Below are 26,052 nucleotides of genomic sequence, written 5' to 3' on the forward strand. Positions count from 1 at the left end.
CTATACATGTATAATAGAAAAATAAAAAATTATTACAAATAATTAAACAAAAAATTAATAAGAATTCTACATAGAAATGAAATAGGTTTTTTTTTCCTTTGTGGAGTGTAATGTTACACTTGAAGCAGAAATTCTTATTATCAAAATCTTGAACGATAAGTAACTGGAAAGAAAATGTAAAGGTAGTGAAAACAGGCATTTTAAAAATGAATATCACGGTTAACCTAAGATAGAACAATTACATAATACTGTGTTTTCCCGAAAACAAGACAGGGTCTTATTTTATTTTAACCCCTGAAATAAGCACTTGGCCTTATTTTCAGGGAGGACGTATTATTTGTGAGGTGTAGGAGGCAGTGAGTGTGGTCACCTTATGGCTGCTGCTGCATTGCAATATTTTCAGGCAGGGCTTATTTTCGGGGGGGGGATTTTAGCGCATGCGTTCAAAAGCTCAATTGGGCTTATTATACAGGGAGGTCTTATTTTCAGGGAATCAGGGTAGTTACAAACTAATTATTGTAATGAAAAATATTACTGAGACTATTAAAATATTGCTATGAAACAAAATATTTTTTTATCCAAATTAAAGAGCTTATCCAAGAATTACACCCTCAGTCCAGGAAAAAAAAAACCTTTCAATTTGTAATCCCAGCCGAGATGCCGAGGATAGGTCTAAAGTCGGACTTCCTGGGATGAGTTCGAATTTGTCACCCCTGAGGAAGTGGACAAGGCCATGGGAGTGATGAGCGCCTCCACCTGCTTACTGGACCCGTGCCCCTCCTGGTTGGTCTTGATCAACAGGGAGGTGACACGAGGTTGGCTCCAGCGATTACCAATGCATCTTTGCAGGAGGGGTCTTTCCCACAACCACTAAAGGAAGTGGTGGTGAGACCCCTCCTCAAGAAGCCTTCCCTGGATCCAGCCATCCTGAAAAACTACCGTCCTGTCTCCAAACTTCCCTTTCTAGGGAAGGTTGTAGAGAAGGTGGTGGCGCTTCAACTCCGACAGACCTTGAATGAAGCGGATTATCTGGATTCCTTTCAGTCTGGTTTCAGGCCTGGGTACAGCATGGAAACCGCTTTGGTCGTACTGATCGATGATCTCTGGCGGGCTAGAGGGCATTCCTCTATCCTGGTGCTTCTTGACCTCTCAGCGGCTTTCGATACCATTGACCATGGTATCCTTCTGCGACGCCTGGAGGAGGTGGGAGTGAGAGAAACCGTTCTACGGTGGTTCTCCTCTTACCTCTCCAGTAGGTCGCAGTCGGTGATGATCGGGGGACAGAGGTCGACCTCCAGGCCCCTCAAATGTGGGGTGCCACAGGGTTTGGTCCTGTCCCCCCTTCTATTCAACATCTACATGAAGCCGCTGGGTGAGATCATACGACGGCACGGGATAAAGTACCATCAATATGCAGATGATACTCAATTGTATCTATCTGCCCCGTGCCAGCTCAGCGGCGGACGTGATGTGCTGATACCTGGAAGCTGTCAGGATCTGGATGGGGATGAACAAATTGGTACTCAATCCCAACAAGATCAAGTGGCTTTGGATGTTTCCCCCAAGGGACAGTTCAGACAGTCCGTCTTTGATCCCCTCAGAGAGGGCTCACAATTTGGGGGTCCTCCTGGATTTGCAGCTGACACTTGAACACCATCTGTCTGCTGTGACCAGGGGGGCCTTTGCCCAGGTTTGCCTGGTACACCAATTGCGGCCTTACGTGGACAGGGGGGCACTTCAGACTGTCACTCAGGCCCTTGTCACCTCAAGGCTCGATTATTGCAATGCGCTCTACATGGGGCTACCCTTGAAAAGCGTTCGGAGACTACAGCAAGTCCAGAATGCAGCCGTGCGAGCGATATTGGGTGTACCGAGATACACCCATATTACATCTGTCCTCCACGAACTGCACTGGCTGCCAATTGGTCTCCGTATGCAATTCTAAGTGTTGGTTATTACCTTTAAAGCCCTACATGGCTTAGGACCAGCCTATCTGCGAGATCGCCTACTGCCACACAGCTCCCAACAGCCGATAAGATCCCACAGGGTGGGCCTCCTTCGGATACCGTCAGCCGGTCAGTGTCGGCTGGCAGGCCCCCGGAGGAGAGCCTTCTCTGTGGCTGCTCCGATCCTGTGGAAGCAGCTACCCCCAGAGGTCTGGACCTTACCCACTCTCATGGCCTTCAAGAAAGCCGTTAAAACCTGGCTGTTCCGGCAAGCCTGGGGCTGTTGACCTTAGTGTTAAGGTCCAGCCCCGATTAGAACATATATGTGTTATGTATTTTAAACTATTTATTTATTTATTTATTTTGTTTTTCTTTTTTTCTTCTTTCATTGTAAGCCGCCCGGAGTCCTCCGGGATTGGGCGGCCTATAAATTTAATAAATGAAATGAAATGAAATGAATTAACTCCTTTCTAACAACTAATCCATACAGTGCCTTGATGGTATGATTATCAACTAGTTCACCTAATACTCAACTCGATCTGTTTATAGAACAAAAGGAATGGTTTTAACAGAATAACAGAGTTGGAAGAGACTTTGGAGATCTTCTAGTCCAACTCTGCTCCAGCAGGAGACACTGCATCATTTTAGACAAATTGCTGTGCAATTTCTTCTTAAACATCTCTAATGATAGAGCACCACATGTTCTGGAGGCCATTCTACTGATTAATTGTTCTCCTTTTCACTGTTTTGAGTAGATAAACAATATAAGGGAAATGCTTATGGCACACCTATGAAACTAATCATTCATCACTTGTTGCTTGCATGCACCCTGAGAGCTTATTCACTGGAGACAAATTCCTTGTGTGTCACACTTGGCCAATAAAGAATTCCATTCTATTCTATTCTGTTCTGTTCTGTTCTTCAGTGATATTGAGTTTTAAGTAGATGTGCAAAAACTGAGTAGTAAGCTCTTCACATCACATCTGCTGTGCTGCTTCTTTTTAAATAATAAAATGCTGCTTTTAGTTTAAATAGAATGATCAATACTTCCAGATTGGATTACTGTAATGCACTCAGTGGGGAACTGCCCTTGGAAAGCTCTGGAAGCTAAAATTAGGGAAGAATGTAGCAGCTAGGTTACTGTTAGAATTTTATGGCTCAAAGTCCCAGATCAAGTTACATTGAAGAACATATTCAATTACATCATCTCTGTGGTTACTATATTCTTTGAGGGGAGAAGAAAAATCCTGCTATGTGTGTCAGACAGTATGAACTGCTACTTGCTGAAATATGGATGTGAACCTTTCCTATCTTGTGTAATGACATTTCCCTCCATCCCACATCTTTGGGGGAGGGAGATATCTTTTTTATAGCCCCTTTCCAGTCACTGACACCTTCTTATCTTTCCTTTTTAAGGAATTACTTTTATCCTGCAATATTATTGTTACAGTGTTGTAAATTATTCAGGATTTTATAATTATGAGCAGAATGGAAAATATTAAATACAAAATAAGAAAGCACAGCTGCAGCCAACTGGAAGACTGCTACGAAAGGGTTAGAAGTTACAGAAGGAAATTCTCTAGGAACTATTTACAGAATGGTATATTGCTTTGGAAATACAAATAGAGAGAGGGAATGTAAAACATGGATTAATTAAAAAAAATCTATGTAATAAGTAACCAGGATAAAAAGATAAGCATCTGGTTAATACAGAACTAAAACAAAAAAGCCAGGAATAGCATTATGGTTAAAATGAAACAGCAAAAAGAATACATATACCAGGGTAAGTATTTGATTGATAACAATATGCTACAACAAATTGAGCAGAGTGGGTTATTATCTCTTCTGGAGATAAAGAACATTCCAATACAAATAAGAGGTATACAAATTAGTCAAGATCTGATATGACATATCGGCAGCAACATTCTATTTCTATTTGCAATTAAAGACTAAAGGCAACAAGACTCGATTCAAATTGATTTGAAATTCAAGGTTCAACTTAATGAAGTATTGAATCACTAGCTACAATAGGGAGTCATCATAAATGTGTCCAGCAAGTTCATTTTCAGGCAAAGATGGATGAAAATAATAGGGAGGAAAGATACTGCAAAGTATATAGTAAAGTATACTCAAAGGTTCCACAGCAATACATATTATAAATTATTCCTGTTTCTCTTTCAAATGTTAGTGTTATTCTTCTTCTAGAACAATCAAAATTAACATTCTTATCTATTATATTTGTTTGTATTTTCTATATCTTTTCTCTATGCATATTGAATATAGAAATGCATATTATGTTATTTTAATTATTTGATGTTTGTTAATCATAGTTCAATAAAAATATTTTTTTTAAAAAAAATAGTGACATTTTGGAATAATCTGCAGATTGTCCAACAATTTTTTAAAAGACAAATCTGACAAGTAAATATGTTATCACTATTGTATATATAATATACAAGGCCAACTAGAAATACTTATAAATATACAGTACATAGTCTACTAGCAAGCACACTATCTCAGGCCCACAGAATAAACGAAGAATTTGTCACAGGGCGACATAACAGCAAGGTGATGTTTTTTAAAAAAAAATAGTGTACTAAATTTAAGTCTCTCTTTTCTCTCTCCAGCCTGCAACCTAGTTTGTACTGCAAACTAGGGCATACAAAACCTTTCCTAGACCAATTCTCAAATACAGTTCGTCTGTCTGGAATCCACACCTTATATTGGACATTAGCACAATTGAGCGAGCCAAGAGGTATTTCACAAGAAGAGTACTCCACTCCTCTACTCACTGGATGCTGCCTACGGTCTGACCTAAGTGTAGTACACAGAATTATCTGCTACAATGTCCTACCTGTCAATGACTACTTTAGCTTCAACCACAACAATACACAAGCAAAAAATAGATACAAACTCAAGGTAAACCACTCCAAACTCGATTGCAAAAAATATGACTTCATCAACAGAGAGGTCAATTCTTGAAATGCATTACCTGACTCTGTTGTTACATCTTCAAACCTCCATAGCTTTAACCTTAAACTATCTTACTGTTGACCTCACACCATTCCTAAGAATTTTTTTATTTATGTTTATTAATGTTTATTCTTATTCCTGTTATCTTGTACATGAGTGACAAACTAACTAACTAACTAAATAATCAAATTCAAGAAGAGGGAAGCAGGACAAACAGAGCACATTACCCCTGTAGGGTTTGCTTTCTAATATACTCTATTGGAAGGCCCTGGATTTATGGTATGAACCCTGCAGGGGTTCCCCCACCTCCTCGCCTTTCAGGAGGGAGCGGGTCACCCTAAACTGGGCGGCTGGGCGAGATTCTGCGGACGCAATAAGAGCGGGAAAATGTGTGCATTTTGCCGCCCGTATCGCCACTAAGTAAGTCCTAATAAAGGCTCTTAATAGTGTTCGATCAGATTCAGAGTTAATAGCAATAGCAATAGCAGTAGACTTATATACCGCTTCATAGGGCTTTCAGCCCTCTCTAAGCGGTTTACAGAGAGTCAGCATATTGCCCCCAACAATCTGGGTCCTCATTTTACCCACCTCGGAAGGATGGAAGGCTGAGTCAACCCTGAGCCGGTGAGATTTGAACCGCTGAACTGCTGATCTAGCAGTAGCCTGCAGTGCTGCATTTAACCACTGCGCCACCTAGTCCTCCAACATCGCTCTAGGCGTCTCTTTTGGTACTTCATCTCCCGGAGTTCCTCGGTAAACCAAGGTGCCCCCCTGAGTCCACTGCGACGGAGAGGCCTCAAAGGCGCAATCCGATCCAGTGCCTCAGTCGCCGCAACATTCCAGGCAGCGACTAAGGATTAGGTCGGATTGCGGGCAAGGGAGTCAGGTATCACTCCAAGCTTCTTCTGAAATCCCATCAGGTCCATCAGGCGCCTGGGGCGGAACCACTTAATTGGTTCCACCTCCCTGCAATGGGGGAGTAGTATCCTGAAGTCAAGCCTCAGCAAGGAGTGATCGGACCATGACAAAGGTGAGGTCTCTATTCCCCTTAATTTCAGATCACGTCTCCACTGCCCCGAGAGAAATACAAGGTCAAGTGTATGTCCCGCTCTATGAGTAGGGCCCTGAACTACTTGGGTCAAGTCCATGGTTGTCATGGAGGCCATGAACTCCTGTGCCCCATCAGAGTGTTCGCCAAAAGACGGTAGGTTAAAGTACCTCAGCATTATTAGCCTGGGGAACTCCACCGCCAATCCGGCTACTGCCTCTAGCAGCACAGGCAGGGCTGTTGTGACGTAGCTGAGAGGTACGTACATCAAGAACAAGCCCACTTGAACCCCTAGGTCCAACTTCAAGAGGAGAGACTCACACCCCACAATCTCTGGGGCAGGGATCCTGCGAGGAACTAATGACTTTCGGACGACAACTGCTACTCCCCCACCCCTTTCTAGTGTTGTGGTTGGTGAAGCACCTGAAACCCATCTGGGCACATTTCTGAGAGGGGGACTCCTCCCTCTTGGCCCAGCCAGGTTTCAGTTATATATGCCAAGTCTGCCCCCTCGTCTAATATTAAGTCCCGGACAAGGGGAGCCTTGTTCATAACAGACCTGGCATTTAGCAGCAGCAACCTCAGACCAGGGCCCCGATCTCCTCTGCCAACAGGTCCTTGAGATGAGCCTGAGGGGCCGGAACAAGGAATCGCTGTAATGTAGCGAGTCCTTCTTCTCCAGTATTGGCTAGCCCTACAGCTCCCGTCATATCTGCCCCTCCCGGTCGTAACCGGAATGCTCCGACCCTCCCCCCTCCCCGTAGACCTCCCCCCTCCCATGGCCCCCATTCTTCCCGGCAGGCCATATACAGCATTCACTCTAGGACGGGGGGCGGATCCAGGCCCCATCCACTTCTGCTTCTGTACTCAGTGGAGGGGGCTCCAGGTCGCACCCCCAGTCCTATCATACTCACTAAGCAAACATTCTCCTCAGACACACCCCACAATATCATTAAAAATACAATATAGTGATACAAAATTAATTAAACTAATTAGATTAAAAAGTGGGCGCGTCCTCTCTCACAATCATACCATCATACAGTCAACACACTAATTAAAACGCAGTTCTTAAGTCCGCGAAAACAGGAGCGGTCAGCGCAAGTCTGAGGTGGCTAGGGCTGGCAATACTTTGGGAGTGAGGGGTTCCTCGTTCTTTCTCTCGCATAGTCTGGAAATGGTGTGAAAAAAAAGTCTGAGGCAGCTGGGAGAGTTGGCACTAGTTGGAGAGAGCAGACTCCCCATTCTCCTTGACCCTGTCCTCTCTCGCCTCTCTCTCTGCGGGGGCGACAGGCAGAAAAGGTCCCACGACGCTCGGGACGGTCAGCGGTGGTGATGTCCAAAGGCCGCGGTGGAAGAAAGAAGGGGGGGAGAGGGATGGGGGTGCGTCCAGGACAGCAATGGCGGCGGCAAGGAAGCCAGCCACCAGTCTCCAGGCACACTGGCATGGAACTCAGCAGCTCCACGGGCAACAAGGCAGGCACAGCGGCACAAACATAGCCCCCCCCCCCTGAAGCAGCAGGGCCGGGCCGCGGTGGCCAGATGGGTAGAATAGCAGCCATGGTGGCCGGAGCAGGTGGGGCGACGGCAGGGACTGTGGGTCCCCCAAAGCAGCAGGGTCAGGTCATGGTGGCTGGCATAGATGAAATGGCGGTCGCGGCGGCCGGAGTAGGTGGGACGGCAGCAGGGTGAGCAGCTCACTTGAAGCAACAGTGCCGGAGTAGGTGGGACGGCGGCCGGAACAGATGGAGCGATTGTCGCGGCGGCTGGAACAGGCAGAATGGCAGCAGGATCGGCGGCCGGGGTGGGTGGAATGGCGGCAGGGTCGGCGGCTCCCCCAAAGCAGCAGAGCCAGCCACGGTGGCCGGAACAGATGGGGCGGCAGTCGCGACGATCGAAGCAGGTGGGATGGCAGCAGGGTCAGTAGCTCCACCGAACAGCAGGGCCGGGCTGCGGTGGCTGGAATAGGTGGAATGGCAGCAGGGTTGCATCTTCCGAGAGCAGCAATCTCAGAAAACAATGTTTCTTCCCGTTGGCTGCTCCTCCAGACCCCCCTTACATTGCTAATGCCTTATTTTCACCTTAGATCGATTTCCAAACCTCAGCTCCGTTTCTTTTTGGCCGTTTTTCCTCTTTGAGCCAGAGCGGAAGAGCTCAGGCAGACATCTTCCTTGCGCATGCGTGGATATCACCGGTTCCTGGTGAGGAGAGACTGAGCTGCCACCTCCACACCAGCCGCGCGGGGAAGGACTCTCGCTTTCGGTCCCATCACATTCCCTTCTGCACCTGCGCGCTAAGCTAGGCGAGTCAAGAGTACAGCACAGAACACCTCCAGCACTCCTCTGCCACCGCGCTTGCCTCTTAGCACCCCCTGCCACCCCCCTTGCCTCTTAGTGCCCCCCTAAGTCGTCCCACCACCCACCAGGGGGGCGGTACCATCCACTTTGGGAACCACTGGTCTAGAATATTACAGAATATATTTCTGTAGCAAATTGTACAGCTTTTCTTCCAAAGTAATTTATTAGTCATGCATGAGATGAATTCCATGCATCTGCCCACATATTAAAAAATGAAATGTGAACAATTGTTTTTAAACGTAATATATTAGAAAAGGACATAAAGAGACAGTAAAGAAACCATCATTTTAAATATATACTACTGTCAAATTACTGAAAAGCCAGCAGGAATGCTTCTGTGTTAATCTCCTTTGACTTTAATAATGTTTAAACATTTTTTTCCTTGTAGGTATTGATGCTATAGATATAAGGGAAAGCCCTCTCAGGCTCATGGGAATATGGCCTTATCCAGAGATTGCCAACATTGCAACGGAGGTAAGATCAACTATAACACTTCCCTATATCAAGATACAAATGCCTTTGGCTGCATTAGCAGTTGGCATAAATTGGAGCCAGACAGTCTGTCTGTTGACTTCTGTGCTAGATTGGGCCATCTCTACTAGAATGTCCCTTAGGAGACAAATACTCAAAGTTCTCAGGAGGATGAGAAGGAAGCCTGAGCTATGTTAAAAGCTATGCCAATATTTATTTAGTTAGGCAATGACATCAGAAGAGAATCAAAACTTGTTTAGCTCAACAGAAGCAGAAGATTTTTTTAAGGAGAATTTGGTACCAATTTGATTTCAAAATTGTTTTGTGGGAAATATTAAATAAAACAATAATAATATTTGATATATTTTGTACCTAAGCAGAAAATGGCACTTTTCATGTAAGTTAATATTCCCTTTTTATTATACTGACTCTTCCTAAATTGCTTACCTACAATCTAACTTAAGTTTTTGTCGAGTTATGGATGCATTGGGCTATTTGGAAAGTGTTTGGAATCCTTCCTTCCTCTTATTAAACATATGTTTTTAGAGTGCTGATTATTTTACTGTAACTTGTTATTAAAAGCAATAGTTACATAGTGGTTGAGTATTTTCTTAATCAATCACAAAATATTTCAATAGCAGTGTTTAGACTGACAGCTAAATGCTAGTAAAATAAAGGAAGCTGATTTTAGTCAAAAAGCAGTAAAGCCTTGAAAAGTTACAAGAACAATGGAACAAAGTGTTACTAAGTATCCAGTTAAAGCAATCCTGCATTTAATGGACTAGGAGTGGGGGTATAGGGCAGGGTGTCCATTAAAATCATTGTATATCATTCATGTGAAGTTATATTACTTGACTTTTATGTAATTAATCTAAATAGTATCATTTGCAATAAAACAGTGAATCCTAGAGTAAAGTCTGAAGAAGAAAAAATCTGTCAAATCTAGGACTATTAAAACAAAATTTTATTTATGTACCAGAAATACTACTAAATATTATGGGGATGACTCAAGGTCTTTAAACTTAACAAATAAATTATTGTACTGCACAATAATTAGTTCCACCAAAGCACTAGTATTTCTCTCATACCTTTCCATATTTCTGTGCATAAGATCCTGTAAGAAGCGAATGGAAGACAATGATAGTTTCATCCAAATCCCAAACAAATATACGCTGAAAACAAAAGAATCAACAAATCAATATATACAGATAGCACAAGAACTATAGGCAGCTGTAGCCCCAGTCTTTGTGGTGGGGTGGGGGGGGAAGGTTGTTATGATTCAATACTTCAAATCAAGAAAGACATTGCTTAAAGAAAAGGCAGCTGTATAGTTCCAGAGAAAGTTGCAGGTGCTTTAAGGAGCTGCAGATAGGTCATAAATAAATATTGGACTACACTACAAAACATATTTTTGACTCCAAAGCACTGCCCAGCCCTCTTGCTGCTTTTTTATATTTGAATGTTCAAGCAAAAATAGAGATTAAATATATATGCTCCAATTTTCTTCTTTGTGTCCCTCTTTCAAAGAGCTTTGGTAGGTAGAAATATCAAATAGTAATTTTAATTTTTATAACAGAACATCTTCATTTATGGTCAACTTTTATGATCATATTAATGAGGGCAATTATGTTTTTTAACAAATGATCAAATATACTATTCTGTGATATCATGCATGTATACATACACAAACTCCTTAATGATGTCCCATACAAATATACTTTGTGATTTGCCTGTTATCTTTTAGCACCAGGAAGAAATAAGTTTTCTATCAGTTTTTATTCCAATAAAAGATATTTAAACTTTAATAATTGTTTGAAAGGGGAAGAATCTGTCAGGGAATTTATGGACATTTGAAGTTCTTAAAATATTTCAAGCTTGAAGTAGAGAGTTCCAAGCTTGAGATAGTGATCTGTAGATTCCCTGGCTTCTCACACTTCAGTTACATTCCAAGAGTAGGCATAACGTAAAGTAATTCCCTTTAAAGTAATTTCCTTTAAAAATGCTATTCACTCAAAATTAAATACTTACATACTTACTATAATTTTGAGTGAACAGATTTTTCTATTAATATGTCTTCTTTTATATCTCTGAAGTATGAATTACTTCCTGATCTTCATATTGCTATTAATTTAGAAGAATGTACCTCCAAGTCACTATCAGGAGGAGGAGATGGGTTATTTTTTCTCCCTCTGCCCCTTGATTTTGACCCAGAACTCCTACACGTTCTTTCATCAAGATCTTTGATTGGAGTTGAAGGGCTCTGCACAGCATCAAACTCTCCTGTTTTTAAAAAAAAGATAAATAAACATTTATCAAAATACAAAGTATTCCTCATTCAATTTTATAGTTTAAATAAGGTACTCCTATAGTTTTAAATGTACAATTGGGATTCCCTTAAATTCCTAATTATTCAAGAGGAATGAAAATAATCTGTTTATTGAAATTCCTCACCTTCTTTAACTACAAGTATTTGCCAAATTACAAAGATTGAATAAACAAATATAAAGGCAAGTGTTAAAAGCATATCCGAGGAGTGTAATCTTGCTGTATAATCTTTCAGATAATTCTATCTGAGCAGACTATTTTTAAAATTAGAAGCAAATTTAAATAAATCAATCTATTTTCTATACTATGGGATGGAAAAGTTCTGTTCCAGGATAGAGGTCCTTTAACACTCCGTCTTTCAAATATTATGCAATACCTACTTCATAAAGGTCAAGCACTAAATGGAACATGCCCAAATACTTCTTTACCAAAGGAACTCCCATCTCTGAAACTCTAAGAGCAGATGTGAAGGCCACCAATAAAGTTTTTAGTGTTACAGATATTAATGAAACATAACACTCTATTGTGCAGAAATATAAAATGTTTACCACAACATAGTAAATAATTTCTATCTATGAGTAACCTTATTTTTTAACTTTATAGTCTAAGACAGTGAGAATGGAGGCAGTTCAGAATTAACACTTTTCTGAAGCACAGATTGCAGATTAAGATACCCTGACTTTGTACCCTATTTGATGAGTTCTTCCCCAGGTGGTGCTATCTTCTGCAAGCTTTATACTCTATTAACAGAAGATCTGGAAACTAGCAGGTAAAATACATTTGAGTTATGAGTAGCAGCAGTTGCAAAATAGTTTACATGGTACATTGCTGGATGCAAATCTTTGATAATATTAAGTCAGAAGTTATTTTCCAAACGGAATGACTGGGGGTGTTAATACTGTCCAGATCTGAAGATATTCCACCTTTCAAATTGAATGGAGTGGCACTTCTATTCAATGGTAATGTACATTTTGGGGATTATTCTGACCCAGCTCCCAAACACAACAATCCCTCTGTAATTAAACAAATGTTCCCTTTATTACGAGTGACAGCAGCCCCGGCAAAAAAAAAAAAAACCCCTCTCTCACACACAGCAGGCTAACAAGTCTGTTCAGTAGGGAGATGAATTTGTCTGTCACACCTATTCAGCTCCACCCCCTGACTTTTATCCCCAGAGCTAGGGTCCGGCTTCACTAGCAGCTTTGGATCTTCCATCCCAAGGATTGGCCCATAGATTTCCACTGCTCTCCTCTTCTCTGCCTTCTGCGCATCTGTGCACCAGGCACTGGACCCAGCTGTTCCTCCTCTTACTCATCAGCCACCTCTAGACCTGGGGACTGTTGACTCTTCATCTCAGGGCTGATGGATGGCCCAGGGTCTGTCTCTATCTCCGACAGCTCTATTCCCACTTTGCCCTTGGAGCTCTCAGGTTGCCTTGATGCCCTGACTCCCATGCTACCTCCTCATCTGATTTGGCTGCTATAGAGGCTGGTAGTTGGCAGGCCACAACAGGGGTTTTCTGAACTCATGGCTCTTGCTTGATAAACAGCTGTATTCAGGAAGGCCTTTGTCCTGCTTCATTTGAGCTGTCATGGATTGGGTGGTGGTGGGGGAGGAACATTTCAAATAGCCACTCAAGCTCTGATCACCTCATGGCTTAACTACTTTAATGTATTCTACATGAGATTGTGCAATTTCCCCAATAATTCACTAATTCCCACCCTTCTGGCATTTTGAAGGACCCTCTAAATATGACTTGTCACCTAGGCAAGTCCTTTGGTGAGGATGATTGATGCAGTTTTCTTTCTTTCATTGTTTGCAAAAACTTAATCCCGAAGCTTTTGATATCTTGTTAGGTATAGTCGAATTAAAGGATTGATTCTTTACTAATGCTTAATGGATTTTTGCTGATTAAGACTGGATAAGATTTGACTCCTTGGATGTCAAATTTATACAAATGAAATTTGTTTTCATACATTTAGCTATACTTAGCTACAATTAATGTTCACATGAACCTATGCCATGATTCTAAATGATTGGAACAAAAATCAATGAAAGGTACCTGGTTGGGTAGTAAGACCTGGAAGAGATTCTTGAAGCTGATATGTTGATGAGGATGAAGAGGTACCATCTGTGGTGTTATTTGATGTCATATATGTTCCATATGTTGATGCTGAATAATACTGTGGATATTGATTTTGGCTGAAAGCTGCATATGATGGATAATCCTAGAATGTTACAAACAACATTTTAATTAAGACTAATACCTTTAAAATTACATCTTTTTTGTAACCTAAAAATAGAAATAGGACAACAGTATTGTCCAAATAAATTGCCAAATAAATTCATAATAGTTTGCGCTTTATAGACAAAAAAAATCATACCTGTTGTGAACTATTGAAGTTTGTAGAATTTGATACTGAATTGTTTGCATAAATAGTGGAGGATGGTGTAAAACTAGAACCTAGAGTTAAAAGAATAATTCCCTATAAGAGCTAAGCAATGCAAAATTCAAAATTCATACAAATAAGAAATGAAATTTTCAGATGAAAATTAAAAGTATGTAATTAAAATATGCATTTATCTCACTTGAACTTTTTAAAATATGCTTAACTATAGCTTAGTGTAGTACTGTTGTAAAGAAAAGGAAGTTTAAAAATTGAACAAGCTGTCAATAATGTTTGTAATTGTTTCCATATATCCATCTTTCATAACAGTTTGCTTCATATAAACACTGAAAATAGACATTTATGTATCAGCAAATTTACTCCGTTTCAAAACTTTTCTTTCTTGAACACCAAACTTTCGCTTTCTTTAATACAGCTATTGTAAAGTACTAGAAAAATATATTGATAATGGTTTGGAGGGACAGGATGTTTAATGTAGTTTCAAGGTTTAAGAGAACTTCTAGTCCATGAAATGACCAGATTTAAGATGGCCATATCTATATCAAACAGAGAATAATTCATATCTCTCCAATGTTCTCAACATAAATAGTTAAGGAGTAGAATCATGGTGAGGACAGCAAAAAGATCTCTTCAAATATCTAACAGCTAAGGCTGAGAAGCCTGCTGTCTTGGGTTGTGCAGAATCTCATTTTATTGTTTTTTTAAATCTCTCTCCTCAAAGTTGCTTTAAACTATGGGTTTTTTGAAAATTGTATTATGTTCCAGGCATATCGCCATTAAAAAGCAACAAAGAAAACTCAGGACAATCTTCTCTAAACTCAGTCTTGCAGTCTTTGTGACATGCAACTTGGATTACTGCAATGCAATTTGCATAGGGTTGTCCCTGGAAGCTTCAACTGGTGTAAAATATGCTGGCAGCGGTAGTCATTAATGCCAGTTACTCAGCACATGTGAACCCCTGCCCCATGAGTACATTGGCTTTCTTTCATGTTCTTCATGGCATAAGACTGGGTTACTTATGGGACTATCTTTCCCAAGTTATTTCTACCACTCCTATTTGATTTTGGGCAAGAAAGTAATGCTCTGGATAACATCATCTGTAGGGTGTCAGATGGCAGGGTCCAGAAGAGGATTTTCAGCTTAATTCCCCCTGAAATTAGAGTGCCTCATCGTTGTTGGCCTTTCACAAGATTGTGAAGACCTGGTGTTGAACTGGGTGGGTGTGGGTTAGAGCTCATCTCCTGGTTGTATGTATGACTAATCATGCCTGGCTGCTCTGTATTTTTACTGTCTATTACACATAAAAATGAGTTCACAGACTATATAAATTGAGTGAACAAATATTTAATGTAATGTGGTTTTGCTCATTTTACAGCCTCAATAAGCCTCCCGCCATGTTAGGTACCATCTTCAACCACCAAAAAGTTGCTTATCCTTGTTGATTCTGTTAAAAACAGTGTTCTGTTCTAATGTGGAGACATGTTCATGCTATTCACGGTTCTATTCTCAACTACTAAACCAAAATAACAGAATATGCATCATGATATCATAACATAAAGTCTGTGCTTTAATGCTTGTGTCATATAACAAGTGCTGCTTGCCTTGTGATATGCATTTTATCACCTGCCATCCCCTACCAAATACCTCTGGATCTACAAGCATTTTATTATTGAAAGTTTTGGGAACTGAATAGAGTTTAAATTTAAAAACTTTTTATCAGGATTCAACAGTACATAAATATAAAAGTGTCATAAATATTAAAAATAGTAATTTTGTGCATGGTATTTCAGAGCAAGAAATTTAAAAGGTGCACATAGTATACAGAGATATGCTCGAGATTTGGATTCTCAAAAGATATTTCATGTAGGCTTTAGTTATGATTGTTGCCATTATTATTCCCATTATCAATCTTTTCATATTAATAGTATGATTTATTACCAACAATGAATAATATTTTTGATCATTTGTAATAATTTTGGTAAATAACTCTTCCATAAATTTTAAATAAGTTACATTAAATGTGTAAAACTAACAACCAAATTTTCTAACTTAAATTTCAGATCATTATACTTTTCTTTAAAAAAAATAAATGAAAGACTTGGACAGGTAATAAATTTCATTCACAACACTTACCAATTATGTAAAAAATGTATGAATCTTAAGAAAATTCAAAAACAACAAGGAATTATTCACCTGGCATTTGGTATGAATATGGAGCTTGGCCTGGCTGTGGTGTGGAGAACCCTGGGCTGTAACTAAGGCATCCAGTCTGCAATGGTGATTGTGTTTGTGAAAGTCCACTTTCTGTCTTGATGCCCGGCAACATTACACCCAAATCTGTGTAAGAAATTAATGTTCCACTGATCGTTACCAATGGAAGTAAGGGTAGGGGAAACAATCAAATTCCATGATGCCAAACATATTCATAAGTAAGTAAAGAATAACTGGAAGTTAAATACCGTAAGCAGGTAAGCTGTAAGGTTGCCCAGTCTGTGAGTAGGCTGTATACACTGCTGGTTGCTGCATTCCTGAATACTGGGTCTGACTGGCATAGGCAGACATTGTTTGAGCTGCTGGCGTAGAAAGAATATGTGGATAGGGCCTAAACAGCAGGAAATGGGAGACAAACTATCAGTCACATAAGCTAAGTACGTAGATTGTTGACTCAAGCAATCGTGCCTTAGTCACCTCCCAGTAGATTAATTCTACATGCAATAGTACTTGAAAAGCACTTGGAAGCTGCAGTTGGTCCAGAATGCACTGGTAGGGACAGCTTTTGGCATTTCTCATTACACCCATATTTCTCTGCAAGAAGCCAAAGTGCAATTCAAAATGCTGGTTGTTACCTATAAAACCATACATGGAATAACAGCCAGATTATTTGTGGGTCTGGCTGTCTTCTATCATCCATCAAGTCTAGTATGAGAGCATGATCCAGATCCCTTCTATCAAACAACTGCATCTTATTGAACCCAGGAATCATGATTTCTCTATGGCAGCACCTGCCTTGTGGAACAGCATCCCTCAAGAAATCCAGACTCCATTGGATTTTCACACATGGCTGTTCTCAATGGTGTTTGGAAGAATGGTGAGTTCCTACTGGTTTGGACTGGTTTGGCCAAACCGGTAGTGGTTTGGCGGCCTGGGTCGCTGGAACTGGCAACGACCCAGGCCTGCCATGCCCCCAAACTGGTTCTCCTGGCGGCGCCATAGGTGACGCCATCTTGTTTTTTGCTTTTGAGCAGAACAATTTTTATTGTACTGTGTATCAAGTGTGCATGGGTGCACAGCGCCCCACAAGCGAACTGGCAGTAGTGCCTGCTGGAACGCACCCCTGGTTTGGAAAGATTAGGCAAGCTCTACTGTTTTTATAAATTGGAATTACTGTTTTGACTGTGGACATGAGGTTTTAGATTGTAAAAGAAAAGATCTAGGAATGTAACTGAAGTGAAGGAATGCTAGGAAATTTACAATAACATACCAAATGTTGTAATTGAAATGTCTAGTTTAATATTAATGATTGAAGGAATGACAAACACATGAGTGTGTTAATAAATGGTAAAGGCTAAGACTGGGGTGCAAGTATTGATGTTAAGAGGCATTTCAAAATATATATGAATCCACACTTGGAAATTGAAAGAATCTTTATTGTTCCAGCACACTTTGTCTATGAATCCAAATTAGATAAACAAGTTTATTCATATAGAAAAAATATGATAGTGTGTAAAGGTTTGAATTTTGGAGTTTATTACCCAAATACGGAGTTGAAGGTTGGTTGTTCAAATGGGATAATAATGACATATGATTGAAGTAATGCATGCATGACAATCCACATGGTGCTCAAAAAATACCGATAATCATTTGTCTGAAATGGTATAGCGTTGGACTAGAAGACCTCCAAGGTCCCTTCCAAATTGGTTATTCTGTTATTCAATACTGAATAGAACAAATATTCAGTTAAGGTATTTAAAAATTAAATGTAGAAAGATTGGCTATAGTGATTGATGTTAGGGGTGCATTGATTGGGGACATGAATATGGAAGTCAGTTTGTATGGTGCTGTGCTACTAGCCAAGAAACTGAACGATTTATAGTAAACACTAGATTGACTTCAGATACAGCAAGGGACACTCTTCTGAAAATTAATGCATCAAAGACTAACATTTGACAAACATTTGTTTGTCAGGAAAAATATATGAATGAAAAATAAATGGTTTAAACTAAATTAAGTAATTTAAGAATAAGTTGTAATCTACCGATATTTTATTATACAGGTTAATGTATTTCTATCAATAAAATTACCTACAAATGCAATAATGGATTAAAATTGCTATAAACTAGTACAGACACATTAAAACAATAAAGTACATACAATAATATAACAGACCATAAGTCTTTGCAACACAGTCTTTAGATATAAATGTCCTGGGGAATAGCAATGGTTTTAAGTAGTGAGGAAATTTATGTATGGGTAGTTGATTTACACATGAAACTCAAAATCTTTTAGAACTATCATCCAATGCAAAGATACAAAAATAAGAATAATATAGGGATATGCATAAGCATAAGAAGATTTAGAGATATATACAATACAGTGCCATTCTTGTCACCATTACTTCCCCTAGTCAATGCACCCCTGATTCAATCAGGAGGATTTCATCCTCCTCCAAGCATGTGTGCTTTTTGGACAGTTGTAGCAGTTATGATTGGAGTATACAAATCCAGAAAATAATTATCCAGCGCACATAACTCAGAATTTTAAAACTTTGCTTCTTAATATAAATAAATCACCCTAACATTAATGGCAAGCAATGAGTTTAAACCGGGCCAAAGTGTCCATATAACAATGCATTTTAGGCAAACCCAGTGTAATTTCTAAATTTAAACCATTTTTTAAAATAAATACTTGCAGAAACTGATATACAAATAACATATTCAAATATACTTGCAGACTAACTTGGAGGGATATAGCTGCGGTGAGTATTGATGTGATGATCTTGGACTGTAGCCACTACTTGTTATCACTGTAAAAGAAAGCATTTACAATGTTCAATTTATCAGCTATTGAGATTTTTTAAAAAGGCTTACATTTTTTGAATGTTTTAAATAAAATTGGTACCATTGTGTTATTCTTCTCAATTTTTACCTGGAAAAAATAACTAATCTATACAATGTCTAACTTTTTATGATCTTTAGTTTAGCAGATGCATTTAAGCAGAACAGATTTTCATAAATATACAAATCAATACTTTTCAAATACTATTCCTGGCCTGCCATGCCATATTCTGCTCCTGTTTGGATTATTGAAATGTCTTGTACATGGGGTTGCTCTTGAAAGTCACACATCTGCAAAATATCTGGCATGTACAGCTGAGGTGTCCTGAAGTTCACCTGAATAACAACACTGTTGGGTTCCATTTGCTTCCTGGGTACAATTCAAGGTGTTAGTTGTTATCTTTTAAACTCTGTATAGCATATTGCCAGGTAACAGGTTACTTGTGGGCCCATCTGTTCTTCTGTCCCATCCTAATGGATTAATAATGAGACCTTGGATGTCCTGATGACATCCTAGTCCTTTCAAACATCCTTCTTCTGGTATAAAATAGAATAATAGAGTTGGAAGGGACCTTGAAGGTCGTCTAGTCCAACCCTCTGCTTAGGCAGGAAACCCTACACTACTTCAGACAAATGGATATCTTCTTAAAAACTTCCAGTGTTGGAGCATTCACAACTTCTGAAGGCAAATTGTTCCACTGGATTAATTGCTATAAATGTCAGGAAATTTCTCTTCAGTTCTAAGTTGCTTTTCTTCTTAATTAATTTTCACCCATTGCTTCTTGTCCTACTGTCAGGTGCTTTGGAGAATAGCTTCACTCCCTCGTCTTTGTGGCAACCCCTGAGATATTGAAATACTGCTATCATGTCTATCTTCTTCCTAAGGTTAAAGGGATCCTTCCTCTCTTAGCCTACCAGAGGACTATGAAGACCTGTCTCTTTTGCCAAGCATTAGCCTGGGATGGGGTTAAACTATGAGGATGATAGATCTGGTACCCGAGGCAAAAGGATACTTTTGTTTTTTACTATGCATTTTATGGATTGTTATGAGATGCTTAGAGTCATTCTATAAGATAGGCAGCAATATCAGTCCTATAAATAAATAAACTTTATCATATTATGCTGTGCTAAGATTACCAATGAAAAGCTTGAATAGAAGATATTTATGGAAATAAATATTAACTAAAATCTGGAAGAAAAATCAATTACTTATGTTTTATGGAATATAATTTTTGTGCAGTTATTTGCCATGCTGATGAATAATTTATAAGTAATATTTTACAACTTAGATTTGTTTTATTAGAAAGCTTTTTTATTTAAACAAGTTGTATATTCAATTTTCACCTCTCCTTAGTTATTGGAGACTTCTACCTTAAAAGTTACTATTTTGTTTCAGAGAATTAACATGAACTGGAGAATAACAATAGGATGAAAACCGTATGGGAGTAAGAGTCAGCAAAATCCACTGTTTACTACGGACTCCAGATTTAAGAGGTGTGGGAACAGCAAATGCGCAACCACCATACAAAACATCATGTTGTATATGTGTACATCAACTATGCCAGCAGGTTTTTCCCCATCCTCTCCAGATGTGTGGATTATACAGGTGGGGAAATGACTGTTATCCAGTTACTCTAGTGTAAGGTTTGGTGGACATAGCATTCCTGACTTCTACGTTCAATTATTCATATGATGCCATGCAGGATGAATTCATTAATGTTAACAGAGAAACTTGCTCATAAAACAGCATAATATGCATTATGGGATGTAAGCATAATGCTCTTCATTTGTAGTAATGAGTTCAGTAAATATGTGATTTCTGTTACATGCGTTTTCAACTTTTTAAAACTGATTTTTGCAGGGATAAAATAGTGGGGCCACAAAATGGAATTGCTTAAGTTTACACAAGTGACTTTATATTAGTCCAATACAATTTTAACAATTGGTTCACACTGAACTCAGATTTAAAAGCTCTTGTGCTGCATGGCATAGCACTATATGTTTCAAAGAAAACTAGTTTAAAATAAAGAAAATGAAGCATGGGTATCTACAAGCCCATGTTACTGAAATCAAAATTATAAAATCAATTTGGGATCATAGACACTGCTCATTTTGGATCTGTAGCAATTCTTTTTATCATTGGCCAGTTTGACATATCTTATTCCCCTGCTAATACTGTTGAAAGGATTCATGAAAATATTTTCACATTTCTTTGGATTTTTATTAACAGTGCTGTTCTTAGTCTTGGCTAGGGCAATGGATTCTGGCTTATGTTGACAGTATTTATCTTATTATTTCCACATATAAAAATATAATGTTTATGAGGTGAGAGTCAAAGCGGTACTAATTTTTCTTTAGAAAGTAATACATTCATTTAATTTTATACCGAAAACGCACCAGTATGGTAACTATCAGTTGCATACATGCCCACACAAAGAGCAGCTGTATTTTTCTGCAGAAGCTTAAATGATGATAATCATATTCTATTAAAATCGTTCAAGAATATTGCGTAGTCTGGACCGATTCCAAAAGTTTCTCTTTCGTCTAACCATCTGTCTTGGCTACGGCAAATGTGTTCCAAATATATATACCAAAATGTGAATGAAACCTTTCAGAGCCATTTCATATCAGCCCTCTAACATAGAATGTCTTTATTAAGCCATCTGCATTTCATTCACTTTTAAAAAGATAAAAGCACTGCATAAAAGGTAGCCCTGAAAAATCCCGTAGTCTAATCAATCATACTTTTACTTCAAAGTAGTTTCCTGTTTTCAATATGCCAGTCTTTAGCATTTTACAGATAGGTAGCAGTTCCTAATCATTTTGCAAAACACACTTTAGGCAGGAACCAAAGAATCATGGAGTAAGTGTCATGTACTTAAGACCTTTAGTTTCTGGAGCAAAATTCTCTGAATATCACATTTATTTATTTAACCATAATTAAGCTTCTTCCACTTCAGCTTCATGGCATTTCAAGAAACACTGTTAATTTCAAAAGCACTATATGATAAGATATGAATGGGCTGACAATGAAAGAAAATCAAAACTTTCGCTGGGTATATTGACAATTTTTGTCTCCCTCTTTACAAAGCATCTAAATATCTGTTTAATATATGACTTTAAAATAAACTCTATATATTGTAGACTTTAAATGCTCCTTTTTAAGTTTTTTTCAAATGGCTTTTGAAGCCAGAAGAATGATCTATAAGGTTTTGTAAGTAGTAGAAAAAGTTATGTTATTACATTACAGTATACAATTCTAAGTTTTGTGAAAAGTATGAACTTAAGATGATGGCCACTTACAAAAATTTTAGAACCTAATTAATCTGAGAACAGAGTATAATAAATGTATTATAACTACATACAGCAAAGTCAACTTCCCATATTATCCCGAAACTATTTTTGCATTTCTTTATATTTTAAAGTTTAGAATATTTCTTAGATGAATGAAGTTCTTTTTATGAATTTAAGCCAGAAATTCTTCTGCTTCCTTCTTATCTGAGTGACATTTGCAACTTTCAATAATAATAATTTAATACATAAATTATTATTAAATGATTTTAAATTAAATTCTACTGTTTCATATTTATTTCCACAATATTTCATAATATTTCATATTGTACAAAGGTAGGGCATAGAAACTGATTTTAGTGTTGTATCTGTGAGATAATACCATATTTTTCAGAGTATAAAACGCACCGGAGTAGAAGACGTACCAAGGTTTTGAAGAGGCAATTTTTTAAAAGTAAATAGGTAGATAGAGGGATAGAGAGGGAGAGAAAGAGAGAGAAATAGAGTAGGTAGGTAGGGAGAGAGAGAGAGTAGTTAGTTAGTTAGTTAAATAGGTAGGTAGGTAGGTGGTAGGTAGGTAGATAAAGGGATAGAGAGAGAGAAAAAAAACAGTAGAGAATACAATAGGTAGGTGGGGGAGAGACAAAGTGTGTAGGTAGGTAGGGGGATAGAGAGAAATAGAAAGAGAGAGAGAGAAATAGAGTAGATTGGTAGGGAGAGGGAGAGAGAGTAGGTAGGCTGGTAGCTAGAGGGATAGAGAGAGAAATAAAGAGAAAGAGTAATGCAGTAGATAGGTAGGGAGAGACAAAGAGAGTAAGTAGGTACGTAGGTAGATAGAGGGCGGGAGATAGAGAAATACAGTAGGTAGGCAGGGAGAGAGAGAGAGAGTAGGTAGGTAGGTAGGTAGATGTTTCCAGGTGTATTCATCCATGTGCTGGAGAAGAAAATCGCTGACAATCTGTAGCACCTAAGACTTTGTTCTTGTTCAATGTAATTCTGATCAATCAGTTAAAGAGCTTTCCAAAAGGAAAAGTTTTTGCACTCTGCAAACCTCATGAAAACGGCCTGCTTTTCACGAAAACGGGCCCTTTTTTAAAAAAAGGCATGAATAGCCTTGAGAGGGCTTGCAGAGTGCTCCTGGGGGTTGGGGGCCCCAAAAATGAGCAAGGCCCATTTTTCGTGAAAATGGGCCTGTTTTTTGTAAAAAAAAATAAAAATGCATGCATAACCTTATGGAGGCTTATAGAGTGTGGCGGGGGGGGGGGCGCAAACATACTCATTTCTGCCCTACCGAGCCCCCAGGAGCTCTCTGAAAGCCTCCATAAGGGTATACATGGCCATTTTGGTGAAGGGGCGGGGCTTCAGGAGGCAAAAATGCTGTATTCAGTGTGTAAGACACACCCAGATTTTCAGCTTCTTTTTTTGAGGAAGAAAGGTCCGTCTTATACTTCGAAAAATACAGTAATTGTGGAAAGGTGTCCATAGGCCAAATTACACTTCCCCTAAATTCTTCTGTCATTACTGTTACTGTCATTCATTATATCTAAATTTTAGTAGCAGAAAATCTTGTCATCAGATATATATTGTATTGATAGGCAATTTCTTGAGCAAGGTAATAAGAATGGTACAAACTAACTGCCAGCACATTTTCCCATACATTAGATGATTTACTGTTTATTTTTGTAAAGAATAGTTTGAAAAACTATAGATATAGATCTACATGCAGTATTATGAGCAAATTATGTGTTTTACCTGACCCAGTAAAATTGTCAAGAGATCCATCTCCACTTGTTGTTGTTGTTGAGTCATTACTGTTCATAGGCTCTGTTTTGACTGCAAGGAGAGACACTGTATAGAAGAATGAGCAGATGTGAGATTGCGTTTCTATATTTACATATATCATGCCAACTAAAGCAAAATGTAAGTAAATTTGAGATGTCAAATGATACACACAGTGAAAAAAATTAGTAAGATTCTTAGAATAACCTTCAGCCATAGAACCATAGTTTTAAAACTATGCACTATTTTTTAAAATTAAAAATACTAACATTTATTCATTTAAACTGAATATTATTTGATTTTGATCAATGGAGACAGCTAGAAGTATTTACATTACATTTCTCAAATATTCATCTAACAAAAAGAGACACGTGGCTTTCAAGACTATTCCCCTCCCCACTTTTCACTTTCAGCTTCTTGATTCCACCTCCTTTTTATTTCTAAAATTTGTTCTTCCAGAGTGATCTATGTCTTAGAGCAGCGATTTTAAATCTTCATGCTGACTGAAGAATTCTGGGAGTTGAAGTCCTCAAGTCTTAAATTTCCCAAGTTTGGAGACCCTTGTCTTAGAGTAAAAGATAATAGACTAAAATAACTCTAGCCCCAAAGTCTCCACGTAGAACATAATATGCATATGGTGTTTACGTTTGTGTTTTCATTGAGATGTCAATGAAATCTTGAGATTTCATATCAATAATATTGCACACAGTTTCTCTGGAAACCTAGATTCATGTTTGTAAAACCTTAGATTATAAACTTAAATAACTTGCTTCCATTTTAACTAACTACAATTAATATCAGAGCCAAGATAAACTTTTTCTCCAGTAAAGAAATATGACTTTAAATCACAGTTTATTTATTATGGATTGCTTTTCAAAATCATAGGGTAAACTAAAATAATTTTAGGTTCATAAATATAAATTATCTATATTGTTGTTAACGGCAATTCCAATCTCTATTTTATAGGCAGTTCAGAAGAAAAAAGGATTGTTATATATAAATTAGCAATTCAATTTCCAGCTTTTACTCAAATATGTGATTAAATAAAATTGTAGGTTAATTAAACATAATTATTTTTCTTCCTCAGAATTATTTTCCTTTCTCAGGAAATCTGAGGAAGGAATTTTTAAATTATGTTTACTATATATTTTACTGAGATATATTTGATCATATTTATTTTATTTATTATTAAATTTATAAGGATATCCAATTCCATGAAGGCTCTGGTGGTAATAAAATCATTAATCAAAAAAGGTAAAAATAAAAAATGACAGTCATGCAAAAGAAGAAAGACCTTTCATTCTAAAAATAATATAACACAGAGTACCCATTATCTAGTCTAACCCAAAGTCTTGAGAAAAGACCCAGGTTTTTATAAACATGAGAAGGCACAACGGACCTCGGAGGGAATCTTGGTCCAGTGGGTGGACACTATGACAGAGAAACATATTTCTCAGGTTTCATCAGCCTGGCACATGCCATCTTTGATCATACCTATGGACAGAAACTATAGAAGATAGAAGGTCTCTTAGAGAACCAGGCCCTATTTATAGCTAATCAAAAGAACCTTCAATTGCATCTGGAAACCTACTGGTAACTATTGTGTGAAGCAAAGGTGTTACATGGGCATGACATGGCATATCTATAATTCTGGGTATTGCATTCTGGACCAGGTTAAGCTTTGGCACATGCACAAAGTGAACCGGTAGTGATAGGAACCCACCTGGTCTTCATGTAAGGTGCTCCTAGCACAATGATTAACTGTGAGATAAAGAAAATTCTTCTGAAGGGGAACTGTATCTCCATTCAGAACTAAAGATAGAATATTCCCAGTCCTGGTGATTCCAAAAACTTGCAGCTCCTCTTAATTTCTCCAAATACTTTTAATACAAGCATTATATTGGACCCCCATTAATATTATAATGATTTATGTGTGGTACACAGGTCCATTCTCCTTCATACACATTGTTTTTTCCCTACCAGAGGCTGAAATTGTTTCTGCTTCTTGTTGTTTTAATTTATTTTATATACTTTATATTGATGTAAAATATAGCAAAAAGCCTGTTACAACCAAATCTTACAACTTCCTTGTAAAATATTTATAGAAAGATTTCTAGAAATAGAAGGGGATGCAGCTATGAAGCAAAAACAATAAAGCAAATTATCAGATGCTCAACACAATAAATCATCAATTCAACCACACACATGCATTATGCTAGGATTGCTCATACTTGTTGCAGAAGAAGGAGTGCTGCAACTCAACAACCAGTCTGCAGTGTTTAAAACAGTCATGTTGTCTCCTAAGAATTGAAATGGTACACAGTGTTTCATTATCTGAATACCTCCTTAATGTAAATTAATATTTTTCAGGATAAAAAAAAATCACACACATCGTGGTATTTG

The 26,052-nt window shown here is 38.3% G+C and overlaps 1 protein-coding gene across 5 annotated transcripts in view; it reads right to left on the reverse strand.

Moving 5' to 3' along the window:
- Positions 1 to 26,052, reverse strand: part of EYA4 (EYA transcriptional coactivator and phosphatase 4) — a 135,203-nt gene that overhangs the window by 19,825 nt on the left and 89,326 nt on the right. For 3 of the 5 annotated variants that reach the window (XM_087718442.1, XM_087718438.1, XM_087718439.1), the window contains exons 5-13: positions 25,881 to 25,949; positions 23,623 to 23,718; positions 18,482 to 18,548; positions 15,985 to 16,127; positions 15,719 to 15,862; positions 13,502 to 13,581; positions 13,180 to 13,345; positions 10,936 to 11,072; positions 9,881 to 9,964 (exon numbers count right to left, since the gene is read on the reverse strand). In XM_087718442.1, coding sequence (XP_087574568.1) covers positions 9,881 to 9,964; positions 10,936 to 11,072; positions 13,180 to 13,345; positions 13,502 to 13,581; positions 15,719 to 15,862; positions 15,985 to 16,127; positions 18,482 to 18,548; positions 23,623 to 23,718; positions 25,881 to 25,949 — 986 coding nt within the window. The remainder of the gene's footprint in view (positions 1 to 9,880; positions 9,965 to 10,935; positions 11,073 to 13,179; positions 13,346 to 13,501; positions 13,582 to 15,718; positions 15,863 to 15,984; positions 16,128 to 18,481; positions 18,549 to 23,622; positions 23,719 to 25,880; positions 25,950 to 26,052) is intronic. The other 2 variants (XM_087718440.1, XM_087718441.1) reach the window with 1 other exon arrangement.

The sequence above is a fragment of the Thamnophis sirtalis genome, unplaced genomic scaffold, assembly GCF_051295495.1.
Source record: "Thamnophis sirtalis isolate CommonGarterSnake01/CBP01778 unplaced genomic scaffold, rThaSir2_p1.2 scaffold_6, whole genome shotgun sequence".
NCBI classification, from domain to species: domain Eukaryota; kingdom Metazoa; phylum Chordata; class Lepidosauria; order Squamata; family Natricidae; genus Thamnophis; species Thamnophis sirtalis.